This window comes from Pelophylax lessonae, assembly GCF_965119305.1.
Source record: "Pelophylax lessonae genome assembly, chromosome: 11".
Taxonomy (NCBI): domain Eukaryota; kingdom Metazoa; phylum Chordata; class Amphibia; order Anura; family Ranidae; genus Pelophylax; species Pelophylax lessonae.
Window position 1 is genome coordinate 62917357 of NC_138778.1, and position 26497 is coordinate 62943853.

Sequence of the window (26497 nt, forward strand, 5' to 3'; positions counted from 1 at the left end):
CTTTTTGTTTAAAATCGAAAATAACATTGAATCACTTATGTTCAAATAACTACGGTACATCACATTACTACTCTTGTATGTTACTTTTAGCAAGTGGCCAACTTTAGGCCATTGTTTTTACATAACTAAAATACATCCCTTCTTTGTGGTGATATTTATTTACATGTTTGGGAATGTTAGTTTTTGGTGTTTGACTTTCTTTCTACATCATTTTTGCCTTTCAGTCATATTTACTGTATATCACCAAGCAGATTTGATTGATTTTTATATTATTTCGTCTCATCTGTTAGGGCTCTTTCACACGGGCGGTCCGATCAGATCCGCCTGTCAGTTTTTTTAGGCGGATCTGATCGGTTCCCCCATTCAGCCCTATGGAGCAGCGGATGTCCGCGGTGACATGTCCGCTGACACCCCCTGCCATCCGCATCCGATCCTGTCCGTGAAATCCGGACGGATGGAAACCCTATTTTCCATCTGTCCTGGGGATCGGATCGGATGAGAGCGGACAGGCGGTCCGCTCTCATCAGATTCCCCATAGAGAGCATCGGGGGCTGTGACACCTCCCCCTCCGCACTGCAAGTGGAGACGGAGCTGTCATCCGCCGGCTCAGCGGGGATCGCGGATCGATCCCCGCTGAGCAGCACGGATCCGCCTACAGAGGCGGACCGTGTGAAAGAGCCCTTACATGTAATGCTGGGCTATATCTTCATAACACATACTCACCCGTACAGTGAATCCAGCATGGTCTCACTGTAATCTGCTGTTTAGGTGACCTAGCCTGAGCCCTCACTGCCATCTGGGTCCTCAGTTGCTGGATGCCTTTTTTAGGCTCAGTCAGCCTGCTCCTGATGACACCCCTAACCCTGCCTCTGGCTGTTTTGTTTGACTGGTGTTGCAGCCCCTTAGCAGTTGTGACATTAGTATCCTCGGAGGCTGCAGGACTAAAGACATGTAATTCTGGCCTAGGTCAGAATGGCGGCAGGGGTGGGGCTGGAAGGAAAAAAAACCACAGGAAAAGTAAAAAGAAAAGGCTCTTGAAATTGCAGGCGGGTTTAAATAAAATGAATTCCCTTTTGAGAGTTGGGCCTCATTTGTGGGCATATTTAAATGTACACCCATGTCAGGGCTGTGTTTTGCCTGTATGGGATTCACAGGTGTTGATGCATCCGTGTGCAGGCAGTTTGATCCATGTTATTTGGGACGCAGCGGTGCTCCCAGTTTGACATCTGTTTGAGTGTACATGGTTGCTCGTCCCTGAATACAGACAATGTGTGTTCAGAAACCCAAAAAGCGGCTGCACTGCATCCCAATTGAAATGAATGGGACTGCCTGCTGGGGACACATAGGTGTTCCTTGCACAGCCACCAAACGGGTGTATGCTTAAAGTGGTTGTAAAGGCCCAAGGTTTTTTACCTTCATGCATTCTATGCATGAAGGTAAAGAAACCTGTGTGCATGGGCCTATACACAGACTTGTGCTCAGAGACGCAAACACAGCTGCCGTCTGTGCAGCCCCCCTAATACTTACCTAAGCCCCATCTCAATCCAGCAATGTGCACCAGAGCGCAGCAGCTTTCCTGGGTATCTTACTCTTTATTGGCTGAGACAACAGTGGGAGCCAATGACTCCCGCTATTGTCAATTACAGCCAGTAAGTGAATGAGAAGAGTTGGGGAGGGGCTGAGCTGAGCTCCATGTTTGAATGCAAGCTGTTGCCCCCAGGTTACTTGCTATGGTGGGTACTTGGCAGGAAGGAGAGGCTGGGAGTGCCGGCGGGGGACCCGAGAAAGAGGATCCACACGGAGCTCTGGCCCCCAGGTTACTTGGTATGGTGGGTACTTGACAGGAAGGAGAGGCTGGGAGTGCCGGTGGGGGACCCGAGAGAGGATCCAGGCTGCTCTGTGCAGAACGACTACACAAAGTATGTAATTATGACGTTTGTTATTTTTTTAAATCAATAAATCTGCCTTTAATATCACATTAAGTACACCTGTGTGAACGAGGATCCATGTTGAAGATTAACTTTAGATATTATCTTGCCATCTGTATACTGAACACAAGAGAATCACTCAAGCAGCATCCCACCATTCAGAGACAATCTTGTATTTTTTTCAGTTAATACAAGGTGTTCTCTGATTGGAAGAGATAGAAAGGTTAGGCAGATAATGGAAATATAAACTCAAGGTGAAGCCAAACTGTACCTTCTTATTGCATCACCAGCAAAAAATCCTATGCCACTGTAGTAAGCTGTAGATAAAGACTGTTCTGTGTAAAGTAAAATCTGCCGAAAGTTCCCGTCCGAGGTACAATCGTACGATTTTCGGCTAGTGTGTACACAACTTTCAGCAGCCGATGCCGACATTTTCAACTAAAAAAAAAAACGGAGGGACAAACACCAAAATTTTTATCGCCCGTCCCCAGAAGTCCAATTTTAGTTTAATGTGTATGCAGTACGTCTGTGAAAAATCGGATACGAAAGACCGCGCATGATCTGAAGTTGCTGACGACCCGGAAGTCTAGGAACAAGACTGTAGATGGCATTCTGGACCTCTCATTGCCACAGAGCAGTGTGGTCTTTATCTGATGTTTAAATACTGGGCACAGATTTCTGCTTGTTCTGTGGCTGCTTAAAGTGTTATTAAAGGCAGAATTTGAAGAAAAAATTTTTATACTTGCCGGCAGTGGTTTTGTACAGAGTAGCCCAGATCCTCCTTTTCTGGGGTCCCTTGCCGGCGCTTCTAACCCCTTCTGCTTAATGCCCCCATAGCAAGCTGTTTGCTTTGGAGGTACCTGAGCAGGCTCTTTCCTGAGCTGCTGTTCTGTATTTCCATTTATCACAGAGTGCAGTTACGCTCCACCCTTGCTCTCTCCATGTTGGCTCACTGGCTATGATTGGCAGCCAATGGCTCCCGTTGCTGTCTCTGGTAATGAGAAAGAGATCAAGGAGAGGCGCTGCTCTCGTGCACATCGCTGGATCGAGCTGGGGCTCAGATAAGTATTAGGGGGGCTGAGGGGGGAGCTGCACACAGAAGGATTTTTACCCTTATGCATAGAATGCGTGAAAGTAAAATCCTTCAGCCTTTACAACCACTTTAGGAAGGAAAGCAAGGATGAAGCATTGGGAAATTACTGTTTGGCTGTATCCTGAGTTTTTATGCCTACTTTTAAGAGAAATTTTACCTGCACTTTAACTATTCGGCTTATTCAAAAGGCAGTGTATGTAAAACAAAAAACGTGCAAGTTGTAGTCACAAAAGTGAAATATAATGATCTAAATGTTTGTAATGAGTTTGGTACATTGCCTTTTGCTTTAGGACCCATTCACACCTGCAAATGGGAACCATTTGTAATTTCCTGTGTGAGACTAAGCAGAGATTCATGCAATTGGGTGTCCATGAGCAATCGTCCACTGCTAATTGCTGCAAGAGCAATTGTAGCTCAACGGCTGCAAATACATACTGGACGTTTTCAGGCTCCCTTTGCTTTAAACGGGGCTTCCCTTCACATCTAATCACATGAATCCTTGATAAGTCTCCTGTGCATAATTGCAAAATGCCCCATTTACAAGTATGCCTTGCATTAAAGTGGAGTTTCAGCCAAAAGTGGAAACTTTGGTTCTCTGCTTCCCACCCCTCCCCCTCCGGTGCCACACTTGGCACCTTTTGGGGGGGGGGGGGTAGCGGAAACCTGTCAAAAACTGGTACCCACTTCCATGTAAGGTTACTGTGTTATTTATGGCCCCTCCTCCTTTTCCCTGCTGCCTTCTGGGAGACACGTGTTGTAGAAGACAGCGGTACCATTCAGAAAACGCAGCGCGACTTGCACTTGCGCAGTAGGATACAGGCTTAACTTCCGGTTTCCCTTACTAAGGGATGGACGGATCAGCTAGGGGTGCAGACATAGCAGGATACCTGGACAGGTAAGTGTCCTTTTTATATTAAAAGTCAGCAGCTATAATATTTGTAGCCGCTGCCTTTAATTGTTTTTCTTAGACTGGAACTCCGCTTTAAGAATCCCTGTTGATTTTGCCTTTTTAAATACATATTTTAAGCAACCCTTTACTTTGCCCATCATATATAGGCCCTGCTTGTCAGTGCTACACCACGATTGTGCTTGTCACAGCCCAAGTCCTTTATAGGCTGGTTTGTTAAACATGGCTTTCTCTGTGTATCTTAACTCAATAGCAGAATGGATCAATATATCGGGGTTAAAGCAGACCTTCACCCAAAAATCAATCTTGCCATCATTTTCATCCTCCCTCTAGCCCAGTGGTTCTTAACCTTGTTGGAGGTATTGAACCCCACCAGTTACATATGCGCATTCACCGAACCCTTCTTAATTGGAAAAATAAAATATGATTTTTTCAAATTCAAATCATAGGTATATATTTATACATAGGCGCACAAAATTAACAAAAACCATTAAAGAAAAAAATTTGGGATAACCTAACTTCAGCCGCCTTTCCCAGCATGATATTCACCATCTTCAACACAGCTGGTTTTATGAGTGTTTCACCAATGGTGTGTGGTTTGCCCTGCTTTGCGATCAGGTAAGCAACTTCGTACAATGCTATGAGGAGCGGTTTGTTGATGGGTACAAAGCCAAGAACAGGCAGACTAGCCTTTTCATCGAATCTGGCTCTCCTCCCCTTGAATTCAGCGAGCGTTGTGTTCTTGTATTTTCCATCTCCATGCAGCTTAAGGAAGTGTTCTCTTAGTTTTGCCGGTGCTAGACTAGAATTGCTCAACTTGGCATTGCAAATCATGCAGTTAGGACGCTGACTCCCATCACGTTCGGTTATACATGTGAATCCATATTGTACATATTCGTCCGACCACTTTCTTTTTTTGCTCGACATAGTATGAAGGGATTAAAATATTAAGAAAGAAATCACACGACGTACCATCACACGACGTTACAATTCGACTACTGGGCGCGCCAAATTCCCTGCAGCACAGATAGGCCAAGCAATGTTGCGTGATCACCTGCAGTCAATGAGCGGGGCGTGTCATCACGAATTATGTCGGGTGTGTCTTGACCTGTGCCGAACCCACGAGACTGACTTACCGAACCCCTGGGGTTCGATCGAACCCAGGTTAAGAACCACTGCTCTAGCCTGTTACACAATCACAGGTGTTTTTTATTTTTAGGAAAAATTACCTTTCTTGAGTAAAGCCCACTCCCACTTCCTGTTTCTTTGCCTCGGCGGGGACAACTTGGCCCTCAGCCCGGTTACAGCCTCCTTTATAAGCATTACACATCCCAGGAGGCTTCAGGACATTTTCCTTGCGCATGTGGGTAGGGGTGGCCGAGTGATCGGAAAGTGCCAGCTCCCAAATTCAAGTCCAAGATGATGGCACGGGAAAAGAAGAAAAGAGCTGTAATGATGCAAGGAAAACCACACTGGATTTCTTTTCTTGTAGCTGTTGGCTTTTACTTTCTGATAGCCAGATTAAATTCCTCTTTAGAGATTCTGATTCCCGCTAGTTAGTAATCTTCAAATCTCAATTTAAAATCATAAAAGTATAGAACAAGAATTTAAATATGTGCACTCCACATCAAGATACATTAAAGTAACCATTGCAATAACTCATGTGCATGCTGAAATTAAAATATACTTTTACTTTAAGGAAAAGTGTCCCTTTTCAGCCCCAAATAATTTTAGCCTTTTAAGCCACCAGCTGCCACATGAACATGGTATGAATGTCACCTACATGGTGACAGACACAGGCACTGGCAGGATTAAAGAAAGGTAGATCTGCTTATAAAGATGCTACCTCTTTATTCTTAGTCAGCTTAAGTGTCCTTCCAAAGCTTTCTAAAATGGGAATTGTATTATAAATATGGTTTCAGCCCGTGTGCATGTCTTATCACGTTTTCCTATAGTTTAAAGAACCTTCCAGTCTGCAATGTTGGGTTGTCACCTTTCTGTCCAAATTATAACTTCCTGGCTAGTTTAATGCAAAGAATAGTAATGTAATACAATAGAAGCCATTTATCAATTATTTGATATTGCTGCAATCTGATTAAAGGTAAATGCTGGTTGATTGTCTTTGGTTGTTTTTGCACTGCACGTGTCATTCCTGTTCTTTGCTGCCCTATTAACTAAATCAATTAGTGGTGGCCTTTATTGTTGCTTTTTCTTTGAGACTTTAGATACAGTATCTCACAAAAGTGAGTACAACCCTCAACTTGTAAATATTTTATTATATCTTTTCATGTGACAACAGTGAAGAAATTACATTTCATAATCAGTGTTTTTTTGTTGACAATGTAAAGTAGTGAGTGTACAGCTTGTATAACAGTGTAAATTTGCTGTCCCCTCAAAATACCTTAACCACACAGTCATTCATTTCTAAACCACTGTAAACAAAAGGGATGATAGCCATGCAGATCAATTTTGATGCAGTGTGCGGTGTATGGTCTGAGCACTGAGAAGCTGACAAAATCTGTTGACTTACTATAGGTTAAGTCCAGCGGAGTGCATGCAACCTCATGGACTTTTCTCCTTTTTATTTAAAATTTACATTTTTTTTTTACTGAGCTCCAGGAGTACAACTATTACTATACTTCGCCGAGGACACTGGACCTTTGGGTTTCAGATCCTGCAGCTGCAGAGTCGACTGAAGCCTATCTGCCCACCCCTCATCTCGTGTTGCCTAGTCATGAAAAGCTTTGTATTATATGAACCCCAAAATACCAAGCCTTCTGTGAACGGACAGCAGAGATGAGGAATGGGAAGTCGCACAGCAGTTGCATCTCTCCTGTCAGATTGCATGGAGTATAGCGGTTTCCAGCGCTTGGTAAAACTGTAATTTGTAAATGGGAAATATGTCTGCATGGTGGCATACACCTCGTTGTACTTTACACATTGTATACTAGCACATCTTAAATAGAGACTTCTGGAGTTTTTTGTTTGTTGTTTTTTCTGTACCCTGGTAATAAAAAGTGAAAACTTTATGTATCCCACCACTGGTAATGCATATTCCACTAGAAGTCACTACATATGCCAAGCCGCTTTTGTAGTGTATTATCTACATGATATATGCAGGTAAAACTATCCAGGAAAAGAATCCAAGGACCACATTGGCCAAGGTAGACAAACAACTTGCGATTAACACTTAAACTTTTTAGAATTTCAACACGCCTCCATGCGATATGTCAGTGTGGGCGGCTGATTCATGTACCTTTTTTGTAGAACGGTTCATGAGTCTGGGGCTCTCCCTGTGTGTGTAAGTGCATTGGGGATGGAGTGTCCATACAGTCAGGCAGCACAGAGGCAGGAAGGTTCATAGAATGCCTGGGGAAGCGGAGCCCAATGGGGATTCACAGACACTAGTTCCCCATCAGGTCTGCTCTCTTTGTGATTAACAGCAAGCTGTGGGGGTGGATCCTTAGCCAGTGGATAGCCTGCTCATGCCTGTAAAATCCACCCACTGCCTGTTATAAATTACAAGGTAAGAGCGGACCTGATGTGGATCTGGTCTCCCAGCCTTCCTGTCAGGCTCCTCCCCCATTGGCATCACTGGTTGCTAGGAGGCGGTTTGCTGCCGCGTCCTTAACAGCCAGTGGCAGGGAGAGGGTAGCGAATATGCTGCTTTGCTACACTATGTACATGGACAGGCACACTCTGCCTGTCTGTGTATGCCAAGTTAGAATAGTTGTTAATTAGCTCCAGTTTTGTTATCTACAAGTTAGAAGTATTTTTTGAATTTCGTGCATAAATGGTGCCACTTTGTAATAGAGATGCTATTAAGAACTACCTGAATCTGCCGCACTTGTTGCTTAAGCTACCAGCAAGGATTGTAGGGATTTTTGAATCTGGCATAGGCCATTTCTCTTACGTCCTCTCACAGTCGCCGCCCACTCATACAGTCTTCACCAATGGGTATTGACCTCTTATCCACAGGAACAAGCTAGGCATAAGACTTGTTAAAACAAAGCAATTTACATACACACCTGTAGGGGGCTGTCCCTTTGGTCCAATACCCCCCTGCTATCAGCCTTCCCAACTCATTTTGTCTTCTGCCTAGTTAGGAGTAAGATGGGCTTCCCTGTGCTGGGGCTACATGTCTTAGCCTTTCTTCTGTTTTATTACTTTTATTTTCTGCAAAAGTGTTTTCTTTGCACTACTAGCTTTTTATTTGTCTGCGCTTAGTTAGTCGGATCTTCGGAAGACTACAGTGTTTGCGGAGCTGGGAATCGGACTGGTCGTCTTGGTACTCCAGGACAGTGGATCTTATGGAATCCCAGCCCACCATCGAGCGTTTGCTAGGCCAGGGCGCATGCATAGCCCGCTAAACGACCTGCCCCTGTCCTCAGGGGCAACAGCCTGCGAGGTGGCTTCCTCACCGGGATGCCTCAACATGCGGTTTTTGATTGTGCGACGCATCCTATTTTGGCTGCAGGCCCCCCCGCTGTCTGGGGTGGGGGATTCCTGCGATATTGAGGTGCCCACGCCATCTGGATGAGGGACCTCGGAAAGGGTACGGCTGCGTCTGCGGCAACCATTTTAAGATGGATCAGACACATGATTGTACAGGCCTATTCGATTAAGGAATGGGTACCGCCCTTCCCTGTCAAGGCGCACTCTACCAGGGCGGTGAGCGCGTCATGGGCCTTCTGGCATCAGGCTTCGGTGGCCCAGGTGTGCAAAGCTGCGACTTGGTCGTCCGTGCACACCTTCTCCAAATTTTACAAACTTGATGTTCTGGCATCAGATGCCTCCTTTGGCCGCCAAGTTCTGTGTGCGGCAGTGCCTTGAGGGGGCCCTGGCTTTGCCGGTCCCTGACTGTTGGGGTTGTTTTCCCCTTGTTTATTTGCTTTCCTGGGTTGTTGCTCCAGTTGAGCTTTTTTGTTGCCCAGAGGGTTTACCTTTCTGTTCAGATAAGGTTCCTTTCTCTGACCTGGGTGCTGCATTGCCTTTGTGACGGTTGCGTTTCCCACCCCTCATGTCTACACTGCTTTGGGACATCCCATTGGTGAAGACTGTATGAGTGGGTGGCAACTGTTAGAGGACGTAAGAGAAAACCTGAATTTTTGTAAAATCTTACCGTAAAATTCCTTTCTCTGACAGTCGCCGCCCCCGCCCCTCTTTTGGGGTTTTTATGGACTCTAACTGCTTGCTACCAAACTGAGTTGGGAAGGCTGATAGCAGGGGGGTATTGGATCAAAGGAACAGCCCCCTACAGGTGTGTCCATGTAAATATTGCTTTGTTTTAACAAGTCTTATGCCTAGCTTGCTCCTTAGGTAGGCAGCTTTAGAATAGGTACAATGCCTTGCAAAAGTATTCACCCCCTTGGCGCTTTTCGTGTTTTTGATGCTTCACAACCTGGAATTAACATGGATTGTTTGAGGATTTGCATCTTTTAATTTACAGAACATGCCCACAACTTTGAATATGTTGTTGTGTGTTTTTTTTTTTTTTTTTTTTTTATTGTGAAGCAGACAACAAATAGGACAAAATAACAGAAAAAGTCAATGTGCATAACTATTCACCCCCATAAAGTCAATACTTTGTAGAGCCACCTTTTGCGGCAATCACAGCTCCAAGTGGCTTTGTATAAGTCTCTGAGCTTGCCACATCTTACCACTGGGATTTTTGCCCATTCTTCCTTACAAAACTGCTCCAGCTCATTCAAGTTGGAGGGTTTGCGCTTGTGAACAGCAAACTTCTGTCTAAGTCTGACCACAGATTTTCTATTGGATTGAGTTCTGGGATTTGACTAGGCCATTCCAACACATTTACATGTTTCCCCTTAAACCTCTCAAGTGTTACTTTAGCAGTGTGTTTGGGGTCCTTGTCCTGCTGGAAGTTGAACCTCCTTCATAGCCTCAAATCCCGCACAGAGTGGTATAGGTTTTGCCCAAGAATTTCCCTGTGTTTAGCTCCATCCATCTTTCCTCCAACTCTGATTTAGTCCCGGCTGCTGAAAAACATCCCCACAGCTGCCACCACCATGTTTCACTGTGGGGAATGATGTTCTTTGGGTGATGTGATGTGTTGGGTTTGCGACAGACATAGCGTTTTCTTTGATGGCCCAAAAGTTCAATTTTAGTCTCATCAGACCAGAGCACCTTCCTCCATACGTTTTTGGAAGTCTCCCACATGCCTTTTCACAAACTCAAAACGTGCCATTTTATTTTTTCGCTGAAAGTAATGGCTTGCTTCTGTCCCCTCTGCCATAAAGCCCAACTCTATGGAGCGTACGGCTTATTGTCGTCCTATGTACAGATACTCCAGTCTCTGCTGTGGAACTCTGCAGCTCCTCCAGGGTTACCTTAGGTCTCTGTGCTCCCTCTTTGATTGATGCCCTCCTTGCCCGGTCCGTGAGTTTGGGTTGGCAGTCATCTCTTGGCAGGTTTTCTGTTGTGCCATGTTCTTTCCATTTGGTTATGATAGATTTGATGGTGCTCCTGGGGATCATCAAAGATTTGGATATTTTTTTATAATCTAACCCTAACTTTTACTTCTCAACAACATTGTCCCTTACTTGTTTGGAGAGTTCCTTGGTCTTCATGGCAGTGTTTGGTTAATGGTGCCTCTTGCTTAGGTGTTGCAGCCTCTGGGGCCTTTCAAAAAAAGTGTATATATGTAATGACAGATCATGTGACACTTAGATTGCACACAGGTGGACATTTCACTAATTATGTGACTTCTGAAGGTAATTGGTTGCACCAGAGCTTTTTTTTGGCTTCTTAACAAAGGGGGTGAATACATACGCACATGCAAAATTTTTTGTTTTCGATTTCTAAAAAAATGGTTTTATGTATATATTTTTCTCATTTCACTTCACCAACTTAGACTATTGTGTTCTGATACATCACATAAAATTCAGATTAACAAAACATTGAACTTAAGGCTGTAATGTAACAAAATAGGTAAAAAGTCAAGGGGGTGAATAATTTTGCAAGGCACTGTAAGTGTGTGTGTGTGTGTGTGTGTGTGTGTGTGTGTGTGTGTGTGTGTGTATGTATAGGTGCATCTCATAAAACTAGAATATCATCAAATGGTTAATTTCTTCTGTAATTCAATTCAAAAAGTGAAACTCCTATTTTTTCTATAGATGCGTTACACACGGAGTGATATATTTCAAGCATTTCATTTAATTTTGATGGATATGGCTTACAGCTAGTGAAAACCTAAAATTCAGTATCTCAGAAAAATAGATTACATAAGACCAACTAAAAACAGGATTTTTAATAAACAAATCTTGGCTTACTGAAAGTATGTCCATGTACAGTATAGTATGCACTGAATACTTGGTCGGGGCTCCTTTTGCATGAAATACTGCATCAATGCGGCGTGGCATGGAGGTGATCAGTCTATGGCACTGTTGAGGTGTTATGGATGCCCAAGTTGCTTTGATAGTGGCCTTAAGCTCGTCTGCATTATTGGGTCTGGTATCTGTCATCTTTCTCTTGACAATGCCCCACAGATTCTCTATGGGGTTTAGGTCAGGCGAGTTTGCTGGCAAATCAAGCACAGGAATACCATGATCATAAAACTAGACAGTGATACGTTTGGCAGTGTGTACAGGTGCCAAGTCCTGTTGGAAAATAAAATCGCATCGCCATAAAGCTGGTCAGCAGCGGGTAGCATGAAGTGCTCTAGAATTTCCTGGTAGAGGGCTGCGCTGACTTTGTACTTGATAAAACGCAGATAACATGGCTCCCAAAATCATCACTGACTGTTGAAAATGTTGGATTTCATTTGGAGATCAAGGTCCCAGATTCTGTAGGAAGACTGGAGAGGCACAGAATACAAGTTGCATGTGAAGTGAAGGCCACTACCAAAGCAACCTGAGCTTCCATAACGCAGCAGTGGCACAGGCTGATCGCCTCCATGCCATGCCGCATTAATGCAGTAATTCATGCAAAAGGAGCCCTGACCAAGTATTGAGTGCATACTATACTGTACATGGACATACTTTTCAGTAAACCAACATTTCTGTATTAAAAGACCTTTTTTTTTTTTTTTTTTTTGGTCTTATGTAATGTAATTTTCTGAGATACTGAATTTTGGGTTTTCACTAGCTGTAAGCCATAATCGTATGTAAAAGAAAGAAATGCTTAAAATATCACTTGGTGTGTAATGCACTTATATATATATATATATATATATATATATATATATATATATATATATATATATATATATATATATATATATATATATATATATATAAATACGAGTTTCAGTTTTTGAATTGAATTACTGAAATAACTTTTTGATGTTCTAATTTTAAAAGCTGCACCTGTATGTGTGTGTGTGTGTGTGTATATATAAAATGTGGTTGTGTGTGTATATGTGTGTGTGTGTGTGTGTATGTGTGTGTGTGTGTGTGTATATATATATATATATATATATATTATATAATCAGTATCGCACAAAAGTGAGTACACCCCTCACATTTTTGTAAATATTCTATTTTTTCATGTGACAACACTGAAGAAATGACACTTTGCTACAATGTAAAGTAGTGAGTGTACAGCTTGTAAAACAGTATACATTTGCTGTCCCCTCAAAATAAATCCACACACAGCCAATGTCTAAACTGCTGGCAACAAGTGATGGTCATGGGGGCACACAGACCTCTACAGGGTAGACAATGGCACCCTGACTGGCATTAGGTATCAGGATTAAATCCTTGGACCCATTGTCAGACCCTACACTGGTGCAGTGGGTCCTGGGTTCGACAATGCCCGGCCTCGTGGCGAGAGTATGCATCCAGTTCCTGCAGGTTGAAGGAATTGATACCATTCAATGTCCTCCACAATCGCTTGACCTAAATCCAAAAGAACATCTCTAGGACATTGTTTCGGTCCATCTGACACCGCCAGGTTGCGTCTTTTCAAGAGCTCAGTGATGCCCTGGTCCAGATCTGGGAGGAAATACCCTAGGACACCATCCGTCTTATTAGGAGCATGCCCCGACATTGTCAGGCATGCATACAAGCACGTGGGGGCCAGTGGAGTACCATTTTGAGTTGCTGCAATGAAATTTCAGCAAAAATGACTGGCCTGCTGCATCATGGTTTTTTTTTTTTTTTTTTTGGGGTGTCTTTGAATTCAGCCCTCTGTACGTTGATAATTTTCATTTCCATCAAATGATGTGGCATCCTGTCATTCCTAACACATTACCCAGTCCATATCAGTATAGAACTCTAACATGATTTTTTTTCCCATTAAGATCTGATGTGTTCCTTGGTCTTCTTTTTTTTTTTTTTTTTCTTGAGCAGTGTATATTTTTAATTTTTTTTTTTTTTTTTTTCACTTTTAAATAAATGCATACAGCCTAAGCTGTTGTCAATCAACAAATTTATATTGATTCAAAAACCTGCAGAGGAAATGCTTTATTGAAACTTCCTTGTTGCAATGTGTGTAAATTGAAGCGCAGAAGAGCTCACACAGTTAAAAATGTGAGCCTGCCACTTCCAGGAACATGTAAAACTCTGTGCCTATGTAAGCCAAGGAACATAATGTGCCACTTGTACAACACTGCACAACTTGTCATCTCTGTCCTTTTATACCAATATTTCCCTTTCTACTGTTTGCACACATTAATTAGTATTCAAGTGGACACTTTGTAGTTTTTAAAAGTTTAAAAATTGATTTTTATTTACATAGTGAGTTTGTAAAATGTTTACTCAGCAGCTTTTGTGAAAAGAAGAATATCCACTACAGCTATATATTATTTTATACCTCTACATACAGTAAAGATCACCGTACCAAATAATCGCCTATCTCCTTGTGTTTTATTTCCCAACGCGGTCTACCACAGTTGTGTTTTTTTTTCAGCTGAACTCCAGGCAAATATCTTAATAGACACACAGACACATATAAGGCAGCAGTTTTACATTTCACAGGATTTAGATTTCTGTTCTTTATCCCTCATTGGCTTGCTGGCTATGATTGACAGCAGCAGGAGCTAATGGCTCATGCTGCTGTGTGAGCTGGATCAACCTAGGGCTCAGGTAAGTATAGGGAGTTGGAGCTACACCTGTTTAATTTACATTGTCTCTTCCATTTCTGTATGTGAATGATGCCACTAGAATTATTTTAATAAAGAAACATCAAAGTTCCCTTTTTCCTAATCCATATACAACTGTTACAGATCTTTCCCAGCCTGCCTGCAGGGAAATATAAGCAGGATGATCTTCTAGTTCTCTGCTGCAAGTAAAATATAAAATAAAGTAAAAAAAAAAAAAAGTAATAGGAAGAAAGTAAAATTAAATATTAAAAAAATGTTTTACAGCCCATTCATACTGCCGCGACAGGATTTTGTGGGGCGACCTCAGCGCGACTTGCACAGACTTCATATAATTGAAGTCAATGCAAGTCGCCTCCAGGTCGCCCCAAAGTAGTACAGGACCCTTTTTCTAAGTCAGAGAGACTTGTGTCGCTCCTATTAGAACGGGTCCTGTACTATTCAATGGCGAGCAACCGACCGCGACTTGTCAGGCGACCAAGTCGCCTGACAAGTCGCGCTAGTGTGAATGGACCCTTAAATTGTCAAACAAATATTGATTTGGAATCAAATCTATTTTTTGTGGAAATACCATTGTGTGGGTGGATTTCTGCAAGTCACAGGCCGTGTCACACACCTCCAGCCGGTATCTTGGAATAAGAGGGAGGTGATTCCTTAATCTACATGTAATATACCATCCCCATTATGTTTAACTGGTTAGTAGGCATGGAGGCGGAGGAATGGAGTGGGCTGTCATTGAACACTGTGTATACGCCATGGTGTATACCGTATATACTCGAGTATAAGCCGACCCGAATATAAGCCGAGGCCCCTAATTTTACCACAAGAAAAAAGGAAAAATGATTGACTCGAGTATAAGCCTAGGGTGGGAAATGCAGCAGCTACTGGTAAATTTAAAAAATAAAAATGGATACCATTAACACAGTACATTACACAGTACATTAGGCCTCCCCCCCCCCCCCCCCCTCAACCCAGGTCAACCATAAAGAGAAATATTACCATAAAAATCTATAAAATATAATAAATGTAATATTAAAAAAGAAAACTTTGAGTTGTGCTCAGTGGTACATTACAGCACATACATTACACCTCCACCTCCAACCCCCCCCCCCTCAACCCAAATTAGGCCTTCACCCCACCTCCACTCCCCCTCCCCCCCCTTCTCAACCCGCATTAGGGCTTCACCTCCAACCCCCCTCAACTCACATTAGGCCTACACCTCCAACCCCCCCCCCCCTCAACCCAGGTCAACCATAAATATTAAGTAAATAAAAATATATAAAATAAACTATATATATATATATATATATATATATATATATATTAAACTAAAATATAATATTAGAAGAACCTTGGGGTGCTGGATGCTGCTCATGTGCTGAAGTGCAGATGGTGGTAATGTGGTAATGCAGGTGTTCGGGTTCCCTCAGTGCCTCCCGGCCCGGGCAGCTCACTTCTTCAGCAGCGCGGCTGCCAGCACTGACTCCTCCCACAGTGTGATGTGCGGGCGCAGCTCGTCCACTGACTCACCGCTGACTGTCTCCTCCGCTCTTCTGCTACAGAGGAGTCAAGCGGCGGGTCATGTTGTTCGGGCATATTACCGTATTAATGGCGGTGGATGCGGGGCGGGGGGGGGGGGTCGGGGGTGATTAAAAGTCATTCCTGATCGTTCCTGGCATTTCCCCATTTACATTTTGTTTTCTCACTCGAGTATAAGCCGAGGGGTGCTTTTTCAGCATAAAAAATGTGCTGAAAAAGACGGCTTATACTCGAGTATATACGGTAACTCTATAGTAGCATGGGCTGCTCAGATGTGATGGGGAGGAAATACTCGGCATAGAAACTCAAGGGACTCGAACAGAAGATGGAGATAGAGAGCAGCAGGATCAACCAGGTTTTTTGCAGAATATAGAAAACAAATTCCATAGTGATTGCGTATGAACAGCATGTAATAAAGCATTTATTGATGGTGGGTTTTTTTTTTTTTTTTTTTTTTTTATTTATGTGGATTTAGTGACACTTTAGATTAAAAATAGAAAAAAAAAAAACCACCTGCCTTTAGAACCACTTTAAATGAGTTCTCTTCAGTACTCCAAGAGTATTATCAATGCATTAACCTTCTTAGCGGTATTCCCGAGCGTGGCTCGGGGTTAAGTTTCAGAGCCAAAAGCGGTAACCCTGAGCCACACTCGGGGTACCACCAGAAGCATCGCTGGATCCTGTAAGCAGGGTTACTTACCTTGTCACCGGGATCCATCGGTGTGTCCCGCGGCGGATCTTCCTCCCGATCGTCTCCGTGCCCCGACTTCCGTCTCCTGCGACGTGAAGTTCGCAGGGGGGTGAAACCGGCGGCAAATTCAAATGTAAAAACACACCAAACACACTGATTCTATTCAAAGTAAAAAAAAATCATATTTGTTTGCCCCCCAGTGTCCTTTCCTGCAGTTTTACTGTACTTTTTATGTAATTATTTATATATATTGTGTGTGTGTGTATGTGTATGTGTATATGTATATGTATATGTATATGTGTATATGTATATGTATATATATATATATATATATATATATATATATATATATATATAATGTGTGTGTGTGTGTGTGTGTGTGTGTGTGTGTGTGTATATATAATATATATAATGTAATTCTTGTGAATGAGCAGCCCAAACCAACTGTATACATTTTTATATATATATACATAATATAATGTATACAGTTGGTTTGGGCTGCTCATTCACAAGAATTACATGCAAAATAATGGTACCGCTTTCAGCAACTAAAATCCAAAAGAAACATACCGGCAGGGAGGTTAAAGGATGTTTACTTTTTTTTAAAAATTACTGCACATTTTTTTTGCAGGTAAAACAATGTGCATTTATTTTTTGTTTGTAGCAGGAGCTTGGAAAGCATTGCACTGGCGATTAGCAGATCCACTGGACCTCAAGTGGGTATACTGGGATGGTGCCTGCAGATGCAGCCATCATCCCAGTACTGTTCAATTTTAGAGCCAGTGGTCGGACTCTCTTGTTAACCACTTCCATACAGGGCATTTTCTGGCACTCCGCTCCTACATTTAAAAATCATAATTTTTTTGCTAGAAAATTACTCGGACCCCCAAACATTATATATTTTAGCAGAAACCCTAGGGAATAAAATGGCGGTCATTGCAACTTTTTTTGTCACACGGTATTTGCGCAGAAATTTTTCAAATGCATTTAAAAAAAACAGTTTCATGAATTAAAATAGAAAAATCCCTAAAATTTTTTAAAGCCCAATTTTTTTGTATAATGTGAAAGATGTTCCGGTTAAATGAATACCTAACATGTCACGCTTTAAAATTGCGCACACCCGTGGAATAACGCCAAACTTCGGTACTTAAAAATCTCTATAGGCGACGCTTTCAAACATTTTTACAGGTTACCAGTTTAGAGTTACAGTGGAGGTCTTGGGCTAGAATTGTTGCTCTCGCACGAACGTTCGCAGCGATACCTCACATATGGATTGAATGTCGTGTACATATGTGGCCGCGACGAACGCATGCGTTCGCTTCCGCGTGCGAGCACGCCGGGACGGGGGGCACTTTTAATTTTTTTTTTTTTTTTTACTTTCCCTTTTTAATTTTTTTTTTTTATTTTATCACTTTTATTCCTATTAAAAGGAATGTAATGATCCCTTGTAATAGGAATAGTGAATGACAGGTCCTCTTTATGGAGAGATCTGGGGTCAATAAGACCTCGGATCTCTCCTACAGGCTGGAAAGCCTGAAATAAAAAAAAATAAATATAAAAAAATTATTTTGGCTATTCAGCCGAGATCCGGCAGTATTGAAAACTGCCTGGCCTCCGAGATTCAGAGACTGCCGGGGACCATCTGGTCCTTGCAGTCTATATGATGTACTTCCGCTGGTGGCCGATTCCTTCTCCGGCTCACCGATCGCACAGGTGCGAATGATCAAGCAGCTGAACAGCCGCTATGATTGTTCATATGGTGAAGGGAATCGCCGGCTGAAAAAAATATCTGAATGATGCCTGCAGCTGCACCCATCATTCAGATATCCCCACTTAAATCCCAGGACGTCATATGACGTCCAGTGGTAAGGAAGTGGTTAAAGCAATCCTAGTGGCTAACTAGCCACTTATTGCATTTACAGGCAGTGGGAGAGGATGTGCTCTAAATTTAACATAGTTTGTCGCCATTGCACGGGCATGCTTAATTTTACAGTGTGAAAATGTTTGGTATCTCTTTACTCAGTGTAACCTCATCTTTTATATTTTACAATAAAATTTGGTTATGTATTATTTTTTATTTTTTGCATTAAAAGCCAACAAAGTGTATTTTTCCCCCAAAAATTTGTTTGAAAAACTACTGCGCAATTACTGGTCCATAACAGCATGTACCTGCTTGATGGCACTTACACACACAGCTATGGCGCCTGTTATGTACAGGCTTTCTGGCCGTGGCTGATGGCAGACACCTGTGATCTCCATATTGCCTGTGCATGCCATACTATGGCCCTAATCGGGCACCCTCTGTGCTGGTAAATAAATTGCTACGATCAGGGTGTCACCCATGTACTTCACATTCGGAACGTGGGTGGATCAGTTGATTTCCAGTGTATTATAAGCTTACGTGCTTAAAACGGGGCCCTTGTAATGGTTTGAGACAAACCAAAAAAAAAAAATTCCCAGTTCAATTTTCTAAGCAGTTTGATTACCAACCAAATTAACCTGTCTAACAGTTTGTGTCAAAACAGGGGTTTAGTTAGCACACATTTGAAAACGCATGTGTAAGCTGCAGGGCCACTCCACGGCACCCTGTATTACCTGCAGTCCTAACGCTTGTAAATTTCTGAGAGTCTTCACAGTACAGTGGAAGCACATGCAAGCTAATGGATAGCTAGGGGGAAGGTAAGCCTGGAGGTGGCCCAACCCTCCTAAAGGTACTTGGGGGCATAATGGACGCCCAGCCAATGGTACAACAGCAAAGGCATCCAGTATGTCCTTCCATGTGTTCTTTGCAATGAAGGCCAGTTATAGGTGGGGGCAGAGTCCTTTGTAATGGTTTAGCAATTGTAAGGTACCCAAGATAGTTAAAATTGATTGTTTTGGCTCCAGTTGTTGCCTGATAACTTTTACAGGGCTCTCAAATGGGCGATTTGTGCAGGAATAGCTGCATTGGAGAGCAGTGGAGACATTTGTGGGTCTAATGGTTCCCCATTGCCTTTATAAACAGTGACTTTCACCTTCCCATGCGATCATATAGGGGGCTTGTTAGCCCACTTGTGATAGCAGTAAGTAAAAAGGAAGAAGAGAGAATTGTATAAAATAACTACAAATAATTCAATCACCCCTGCATTACACCCTACATAAAAAGTGCAACGTAGGGTGAGCATGTGATGTAAATGTCAATGGTGGCACAACGGGTATCGTGGTAAACCTAATTTTTGCAATTCCACACGCATGTGCAGTTTGAAGATTTGACATGTTTGGTATCTGTTTACTCGACGTGACCCCATCTTTTATATTTTGCAAAAAAAAAAATGGTATAATATTTTGTTTGCTTGCATTAAAAAAAATGTTTGTGTATATTATTTCACTGAAAATACCTATTTGCTTTATAACTGTGCAAAAGTTATGCAACAACCACCATTTTATTCTCCAGGGTCTCTGCTTTCAGAGAGGGGTTTATATTAAGTTTTTTATATTATATAAACTTTTTAATAAGTTTTCGCAAAAAATGCAGATTTAACGTGCAAAAAATGAAAAAAAAATTGCCCAGTAGACAAGTGGTTAAAGTCTTTGTGCTATTGCTCTCTGTAGTTAGCCCCCTGGTAATAAGGACGTTTTTGTCTGCTTGCGTTGAAGAGCAGCACTGCTTTTTGTCTTTTTCCTCAAAGGTTTCTCAGAAGATATCCCATTACTGATCATGATGTCATCCCATACATACATCCATAAATACATACAGGTGCATCTCAAAAAATTAGAATATCATCAAAAAGTTAATTTATTTCAATAATTCAGTTCAAAAAGTGAAACTCGTATATCATATAGATTTTACACACAGAGTGATAGATTTCAAGCATTTCTTTCTTGGAATTTTCATGATGGCTTACAGCTAGCGAAAACCCAAAATCAGTATCTCAGAAAATTAGAATGTTGTGAAAAATCAGCTAAATAACTCGAAATTAAAGGTTTCCTGAGTCTTTAAATGGTCTCTGTCTGGTTCAGTAGGTTACACCACAATCGTGGTGATAACTGCTGACTTTACATTTGCCCAGAAGATAGTCATTGACACCCTCCACAAGCAGGGTAAGTCACAAAAGGTCATACCTATAGATGCTGGCTGCTCAGAGTGCTGTATCCAAGCATATTAATGGAAAGTTGAGTGAAAGGAGAAAGTGTGGTGGAAAGGTATACAAGCAACCGGGACAACCACAGCCTTGAGAGGATTGTGAAGCAAAGACCATTCAATAATTTGGGAAAGATTCACAAGGAGTGGACTTCGGCTGGTGTCAGTGCTTTAAGAGCCACCACGCACAGATGTATCCAGAACATGGGCTACAACTGTCCCATTCCTTGTGTCAAGCCACTCCTGAGCTAAGGAGAAAATGGACTGGACTGCTGCTCAGTGGTACAAAGTCCTCTTTTCAGATGAAAGTACATTTTTGAATTTCATTTGGAAATCGAGGTCCCAGAGTTTATAGAGTGGAGAGGCACAGAATCCAATTTGTATGTGGTTCAGTATGAAGTTTCCACAGTCAGTAATGATTTGGGGAGCCATGTCATCTGCTGGTGTTGGTCTACTGTGTTTTATCAAGTCCAAAGTCAGCACCGCCCTCTACCAGGAAATTCTAGAGCACTTCATGCTACCCTCTGCTGACCAGCTTTATGGAGATGCAGATTTAATTTTTCCTGCAGGACTTGGCACCTGCCCACACTGCCAAAAGTACCAATACCTGGTTTAATGATCATGGTATCACTGTGCTTGATTGGCCAGCAAACTGGCCTGACCTAAACCCCATAGAGAATCTGTGGGGTATTGTCAAGAGGAAGATGAGAAACACCAGACTCAACGCAGACAAGCTGAAGGCCACTATCAAAGCAACCTGGGCTTTCATAACGCCTCAGCATTGCCACAGGCTGAGAGCCGCCATGTCACGCTGCATTGATGCAGTAATTAATGAAAAAGGAGCCCCAACCAAGTATTGAGTGCATACTATACTGTACATGGACATACCTTTCAGTAAGCCAACATTTCTGTATTAAAAATTCTTTTTTTAAATGGTCTTGTGTAATAATCTATTTTTCTGAGATACTGAATTTTAGGTTTTCACTAGCTGTAAGCCATAATCCTCAAAATTTAAAAACGCTTGAAATATATCACTCTTACTCTATAAAATAGTTTCACTTTTTAAATTGTATTGCTGAAAGAAATACATTTTTGATGATCCAATTTTTTGAGACGCACCTGTACATACGTACATACAATAAAGCTCTATGGTAGCCCTGAGCACTTTTTGCATATTTGAAAAGGTTTTACACTACAATAGAAGAGAAATTGAGCTGAAGAGAAGAAATAAAAATGGGTTATTAGTTTGTAATTGGCTTTTATCTGCTTACTGCATTATTTGATTAATGTACTGTATATATTAAAAAGGTAGTCTATTTTTTAAAAATATGCAAGCTAGAATTATTTTATTACAGTTTTTTATAAAACACTAGCAATTTACATACTTGTACATTCACATCAAAAAGAAATGCAACAAAAATGATGTATCCCTACCACTGCTGACCGTTCAGCTCAGGGCTGCAACCATGACTCCTCCCTGCTGGGATTCCCTGCTGACAGCAGAATGTAAAGAATAGAGATGACCGTAAAACATTTAGTCCCGGGTCACACTTGTGCGATGCGGGAAGGCTGCGAATTCGCAGCCTGTTCCCGCATCGCAAACGCACATCTGGCAGTTCACACTGCCATATGCGATACGCAGGGGGTGTCAATTAAATGTTAACGACACCCCCAGTTTGATCGCATATCGCAGTGCGATCTGACAGTTCGCACAGGATCGGATCGCACAGGTGTGAACCACTGTGTGATCCGATCCTGATGCGGCTGGAAAAAAGGGTCCTGTGAATCTTTTGTGCGGGTGCAGTGCGAATTTAGCCATACAAAGTGTATGGCTGAATTCGCACCGCACATCTGATCGCATGTAATGAAGGAGCAGTGCGCTCCGATATTACATGCGATCGCCCCAGTCGCAAGAGTGTGAACCGGCCCTAAAGGGGGAAAAAAAGGGGCATGCAGCTTTCCCTTCAGTCAATACCGGGCCTTTCCGGTTTGGTATGGATCTCACACCAAAAACTTAAAAAAAAAAAAATAAAATTGTGTGAAGTCCCCTCCAAAATCCATACCAGACCCTAATGCAGCCCAGGAAAAGGGGGGGCAAGCATGTAGGTGGCCCCTCCCCTTGTGATGTATTTGACACCGCCACTATTTAAGTGGCGTGTCAGTGAGCAGGAGCCAAGCATTAGGGATGTAACGATATCAAAATCTCACGGTACGATACAATTTCGATATTGACCTCACGGTACGATATTTATTGCGATATTGTGGAAAAGCTCATGGTATTGTTAAATAGCTCATGATAGTGTTTGTGATGATAATAGGGAAAAAATACCGACATTTATTCTGCTTTTGCCAGTCAACAGGCAATTTATTGTTGTATTTATGGATCCATGACAACATAAAACACTGATCACATAGTGATTTTAAAGTGCAAGTTGTAGTCAGGGACATCAATATTCTGTATAGTAATATTTGGCTGCATAACTGATTCTTCTGTGCAATGTTCAAGTTAAGAAGCAGCTAGAACAATTGTAAACAAACAATAGGCAATTCCCTTTAAGTGCAAACAAAGATCAAGTTAAGTCAGGTTTAAATGTGCAAGGCAAATAAAGGCAGCCTTTTAACCACTTAAGCCCCGGAGGATTTGGCTGCTAAACGACCAGAGGGTATTTTGCGATTCGGCACTGCGTGACTTTAACGGACAATTGCGCGGTCGTGCGACGCTGTACCTAAACGAATTTGGCGTCCTTTTTTTCCCACAAACAGAGCTTTCTTTTGGCGGTATTTGATCACCTGTGCGATTTTTTGATCACGCGCTATAAACAAAAAAAGAGCGTAAATTTTGCAAAAATAGCAATATTTTTCCCTTTTTTTTATATGAAATTCCCCCAAAAAAAATGTAAAAATCAAAATTTTTTAATATTTTCGGCCAATTTGTTTTATGCTACCTATGTTTGGTAAAAAAAATCGCAAAAAGCGTATTTTGATTGGTTTGCGCAAAAGTTATTGCGTTTACTAACAAAGGGAAAGATTTTTGTCATTTTTGTTGTTTTTTTTTTTTTAACGCGTAATGGCGGCGATCTGCGATTTTTTTTTTTTTTGCGGTACTGCGACATTGCGGCGGAAAGATCGGACCCTTGACTGACATTTTTGACACTTTTGGGGTTAACAGTGACATTTCTACAGTAATCAGTGCTATATATATGCACTGTTACTGTAAAAATACACTGGTAGTGAAGGGGTTAACTTTATTTGAGAGGGAGGGGCTGTGTGTGTCCCTAGGGGCGTGATTCTAACTGTGATTGGCTGTGGCTTCAACTGTATGCAGAGTGATCAATGGATCTACATAGTAGATCCATGTGATCAGCTCTCATACAGAGAGGAGAATGACAGGCAGCTTGTTTACACAAGCTGCCTGACTTTCTCCCTCTCCCCCGCCGATCGCAGAGTGGCCGGCGGCGATCGGGTCCGCCGGTCACACGCGCGGGGGGGTCCGTGACCACGCGGAAGCGGGAGCGCGCCTCCGGCGGCGCGCGCTCGCTCCCTAAACCCTCACAGGCGAGCGACGTAGACCTACGTCACTTTGCCTGTGAGGGGCTGACCGCCGCCGTAGATAGTCGTGCGGCGGTCGGCAAGTGGTTAAAACTGGTATTTAGGAACATAACTTAAACTTAAATAAAATAGTCAGTCAAAAAGCCTTTAAAAAAAAACACTGACCTATCATTTAGCTTATGTTCACGTTTTTCATCAGAAAGATCAAAATATCTACATTGCAAGAAAAAAAAAAAAACAGTAAAAAAAATCCTTAAACTCTGGTCTATAATATTGTAACCCAACCACGACAATATCGAGACACGACCACGACGATATTGAGACGACCACGACGATACGATATCGCGATATCTTCGATATCGTTACATCCCTACCAAGCATTGGAAGTGACTATCGGTGGACGGCTAGTTTTTTTTTTTTTTTTTTTTTTTTTTTTTATTGTGCATGGCTGCCATTCAGTGTGATTGGTACTGGATTTATATCAGAGGGGACAACATCCACTTTGTTTCAGGCTTATTGAATATGTAGATTATGTAGATTATAGAAGATGTTCAGATGACTACTGAACATCTATTAAAAGGTTGTGGTAAATCATTTCTGTGTTTACACAATACACAAGTCTTCTTAATCCACCACTTGTAGAGCTTTCCTAGAATGTATTCCTTAATGCTCGGATATACAACCCTTTATAAGCTATTTGACATGAATGACTTAGGTGGTGTTTGATATATTGCAGAGCTCCATAGACACTACAGATATGTAACTGATATCTGTAAAGTCCAGCAGAACAGACCGACAACCCTTTCAGATGGCTATATTGGTCTATTTGTCTCACTGAATTGGTTGAAGAATAGGCTTGGGCAAACCTGAAACATGGGGGAAAAAAAAAAAAAATTGGGTTCTTTACTTGTGAACCTGGTTTGCTCAGTGAACAGGTCAAGTAGTCCATGAACCCGTTCCCTCCTGCGACAAAGCGGAAGTGCTTCAAGGAAGCAAGGGCTTCCCATCTCTGTATAACCTCTGGCCAACCGTGATATCCAATGGTAATACGTTTTTGCCAAAGCGGATGGTGGCATGAGAATTCCTGTCCTATTGATGGTGTCGGCTATAAAACTACTGTGCTTCCTTATCTGGTGCTATCATGATAAAGAAGTATACATCTTCCTTTAAATCAAATCATTTTTCATTTCATTTTTCCATTTTGTCAGAGGTCACCCCCATTTCCCCTAAGCATATCATTGTCTTTTCAACTTCTTTTGTGTACTGAGGTTTCGTGCAACCTGTAATCTTAAATATAGCATTTTGAAATGTTTTTACTACTGCGGATTATAACTTTTTTATTTGACGACTTAAATGCAAAATCTTTTTAGCTGCTGTATGTTGGTGTTTGTGCCTATGGAACCTGTCGGTGCAGCAGAAGATCCTTATTTGTGCTGGCTGACCACAGATTTGCAGATATGAAAATTCTCCCAGTGTCAGATTTGCAGATATACAAATTCTTGTGATACTGCAGCCTAAATAGGTTCTAAAGTAAAATAATTTTTTAATGCATTCTGCGCTTACAGGACAGACTTAGAGCAGTGGAAATCATTGCCTCCTGCTGCTGTAAGTCTTGTGAGCCGGATGGCTAAGCTGTGCTGTGTGTGTCCATAGACGCAGCCCAGTTTTGGAGCACACCACCAATGATGTCCTTATAGCGCACAGCTTGCTATGGGGGCACTTGCAGGAAGATGTGGATAACGCTGATGGGACTGATTTGTACAATATTGTTGTGTAGAGGAGGTAAGTAAAAAACTTCTTGTGTTAAAAAAAAAAAAAAAAAAAAAAAAAACATTTTAAAGGTGTAGCAAGCATTATAGTAAAAGTAAAAGCCATGCGCTTTTTCATGATTTATCATGTATTCTATCCTTTTCCAACAATTCGTAAGCGAAGTGGAGAATTTATTTCAAGATCTCTTGAAACGTTAAAGCCATTTACAACTTCAGTTAATATTTTGTACTTGTGTGATGGCTTAACTTCATAAAACTTTTGTTCTTGAAAGCTCATCTGTAATCTGTTGATGTATCCTCCTCCATGCTCTTGTTAGAGACTAGTTTTCTGAGCCACAGCTGCTGTCGGTGCAAGTTGTAATGTTTCTCACAACCAGACTGCAGCTTCATCCAACCCACAATGCTGGTTCTCCTCTTGGGCACGACTGTACTACAGACAACAGTTACATTGCTGTAAATCCCAGCCATAAAAATGTAAATATAAGAACACATTAGCCACTATTTTTTGCGTTTTTATAAGTAGGTGCTCTTTAAATGAATCTATTGTTACTATATGTGAGATAAACCATGTATTTTGTGTACTTTTATGCAGGCTGGGGAGATATGCCTCCTGTCCACTCTAAAGCCGAAAACCCTTGGGGGGAGCCCCCATCTCCGTCTGCTTCAGTTGACAATGGCACTTCTGCATGGGGAAAGCCCTCCAATAGTGGTTCAGGATGGGTGGATGGTGCTGCAGAATCATCTGGAAATTATGGCAGGACAAATGCTCCAGCTGCTGCCCCTTCGCTGTGCAAACCAGGTTTGTAAATGAGAACATTCTCTTATTCTATTAAAGGGATTG

At 42.0% G+C, this 26497-nt stretch overlaps 1 protein-coding gene across 3 annotated transcripts in view; it reads left to right on the top strand.

The window, feature by feature from the left end:
• Nucleotides 1–26497, top strand: part of LOC309566747 (trinucleotide repeat-containing gene 6C protein-like) — a 456012-nt gene that overhangs the window by 370941 nt on the left and 58574 nt on the right. For all 3 annotated transcript variants that reach the window (XM_082272022.1, XM_082272023.1, XM_082272024.1), the window contains one exon: nt 26249–26455. In XM_082272022.1, coding sequence (XP_082128148.1) covers nt 26249–26455 — 207 coding nt within the window. The remainder of the gene's footprint in view (nt 1–26248; nt 26456–26497) is intronic.